A 2,480-nucleotide genomic window follows, 5' to 3' on the forward strand; every position below is an offset into this window, starting at 1 on the left:
AATTCTCATTTTAAAAGTAGATTTTCGGAGATTCTAGTCTAAAAAAAAAAAATTATTATGTTGTCTCTCTTAAATAAAATTTGGCAATATTGTTTTTTTTTGTTGTCCTACACGCTCAAAACCATTTTCGGAGTACGGCTTTTGGATATGAGAAGGGAAGGTTTTATATTGTTGGACACGTCTTTGAAATACGAAGGTGAAGGGAAGGTCTTTGGCATGTCTTCTGTCACCAAAATAAGCAGCTTTTTCTTTTTCCAATGCGTTTGTGCAATAGCGATGGATTTCTGGTCCACACAACTACAATACTTCCATGTTATACACATACACTTCGGGTGTCCAGGTTCAAATCGCGGCCGGGATCCGTCGAACCTCACCTTCAGGAAATTTCGCCCTCTTGTTTTTTGAATTTTTTAAAATTTTAATTTTGTTCACAGTGTAACTTTTATCTTTAACCATGTTTGGTACACAATCAAAGGCATAACACTCTTCTAAATCTAGAATGATTCAATTCAATCAGATCAATTAAGGCATGAGTAAAGTTGTGATATTATTTCCCACTTTTTGTGTAATTTTACCATTTGGCTACGTTTAGAGTAGAACACATTTCATTTATAAATCCTGAGCCATAAATGTATATGGCCGAGGTATTTATTTTGTTGTTGTTGTTAAAAATACTACAATGAATTATGCTTGGGGTTTAGCTTCAAATTCCTTGGCCAGATTATGGAGTTGTTCCTTTGCTGAGTCGACCAATTTGTTGGCGGTTTCCTTAAATTGTTTGCTTTGTTCGGAATCCTCCAAGGCCTTGATCTTCTTTACGACTTCTTCAACATTTTCGTTGACCTTGTTGACTTGTTCAGAAACTTCAGCAGTCAAACCGGGATGGGCAGCTTTGAAGTCACTGCTGAGTTTGTCCAAAGCGGCGCGCAAATCCTGAACCATGGGGGTGTCCTTCAAATGCTCAGTCTGAAATTGGAAATTTAAAAATTTTAGCAATTGGAGATCACAACCAGAAATTAAATAAATTTTCCAAACATACATCCTTGCGAGCACCTTCAACCCAGACTTTAATTCTCTCTTCAGCAGCAGCAAGTTTTGCGGTGGCTTTGGCTTCAAGATCCTTTGAATCGGTGGCACCAGCAGCTTGCAAGAAAGCATTGCCCAAGTTCTTGAGGCCATCCTGAATGGCAGAGAAGACACTTTCAGCGTTGAATTCGGGAGTGGCAGGAGCATCACGCACAACACGGGCTGAGGAAGCAAGCTATTGGGGAATACATTTTCTTAATATCCATGTATAGCTATTGATTTATATCCTTTGTTTTATACTTACAGCCAGGATGGCGAATCCAACAAGGAAGAATAATTTCGACATGATTTCAGTTGTTCTTTTACTCACAAAGTTTCAGACACAAGTGACTTGAAACGAAGCTGCATGAAAGAATTTATACAATGACATATGGTGTGACCCAATTCGAAGTCTGGCTGGCTTATCATTCATGCTGGAATCACAGCATATTCATTGCCCAATCACCAAGTGCTTAGGCAAAAGATCAGCTAATGTTTCTTTTTTGATGAAATTTTTATCAGCTAGTTGCTAGCTCTTGTTTGAAAAAGTCCAAACATATTTACCACCAAATATGCTTTCAGTGAGTCCGATAGGATGGTGGCGGGCAATATGAGTAAAATGAATGAATGAATGAATGGACCACTATGCGTTAATGGCGAATATGGGCAACGTATGAACCACGAGCTGTATGACGACTATATCATAGTTACACGCATCAAAATACAACGGCTGAGTTGGCTAAGTCATGTTGCCAGAATGGATGAAGAAGCTCCAGCAAAGAAGTCTTTTGAAGGCAAACACGGTGGTACACTCAAACCGGGAAGAACAAAAGCCTGACGGAAAGATCAAGTAATGAGAGACACCTAGAAACTTGGAGTCAGAAATTTTAAAATGAGGGCAGAAGTTCGAGGCGCTTGCAACGCTATTCTACGTTCGTCTATTGGAACAAATATTCTGTCATAGCCAATTAAAGTAAGTAAAGTAAGTCATATAAACTGATCTTGGATCTTGACATCTTTGCACAATAGAGTGCTCAATTCTTAAACGATTTGGCTGAAATTTTGCACGAGGTGTTTTCATAACCTGATATAGCTGCCATATAAACCGAACTGGGATCTTGACTTCTTCTAGAGGGTGCAATTATGCGCCATAAATGGTCTATCCGCTTAGTTCCGAACTTGAAAAAAAATTTTCACCGAACTCGCCTTTCAATTAGTCCATTGTTACGCGTGCTGTGTGGCATGTGTCACCGTCTTGTTCAAACCACATGTCGTGCAAGTCAAGTTTTTGCATTTGAGCAAAAAAAAAAGTTGAATATCATCTCATGGTAGCGCCCACCATTCACAATTACATTACGATTCTCATCCCCTTTGAAGAAGTACGATTCAATGATGCCACCAGCCCATAAACCGCA

General features: G+C 39.1%; 1 protein-coding gene across 1 annotated transcript; it reads right to left on the reverse strand.

Moving 5' to 3' along the window:
• Positions 1–645: 645 nt before the first annotated feature.
• LOC106088445 (uncharacterized) lies at positions 646–1,438 on the reverse strand. Its single transcript, XM_013253969.2, has 3 exons — positions 1,331–1,438; positions 1,040–1,261; positions 646–966 (listed from the first exon to the last, which is right to left on the reverse strand). Exons 1-3 carry the CDS (start codon positions 1,370–1,372, stop codon positions 685–687), a joined length of 546 nt encoding a protein of 181 aa, XP_013109423.1. The 5' UTR covers positions 1,373–1,438; the 3' UTR covers positions 646–684.
• Between the last annotated feature and the right edge of the window lie 1,042 nt (positions 1,439–2,480).

The sequence above is a fragment of the Stomoxys calcitrans genome, chromosome 5 (assembly GCF_963082655.1).
Source record: "Stomoxys calcitrans chromosome 5, idStoCalc2.1, whole genome shotgun sequence".
NCBI classification, from domain to species: Eukaryota; Metazoa; Arthropoda; class Insecta; order Diptera; family Muscidae; genus Stomoxys; species Stomoxys calcitrans.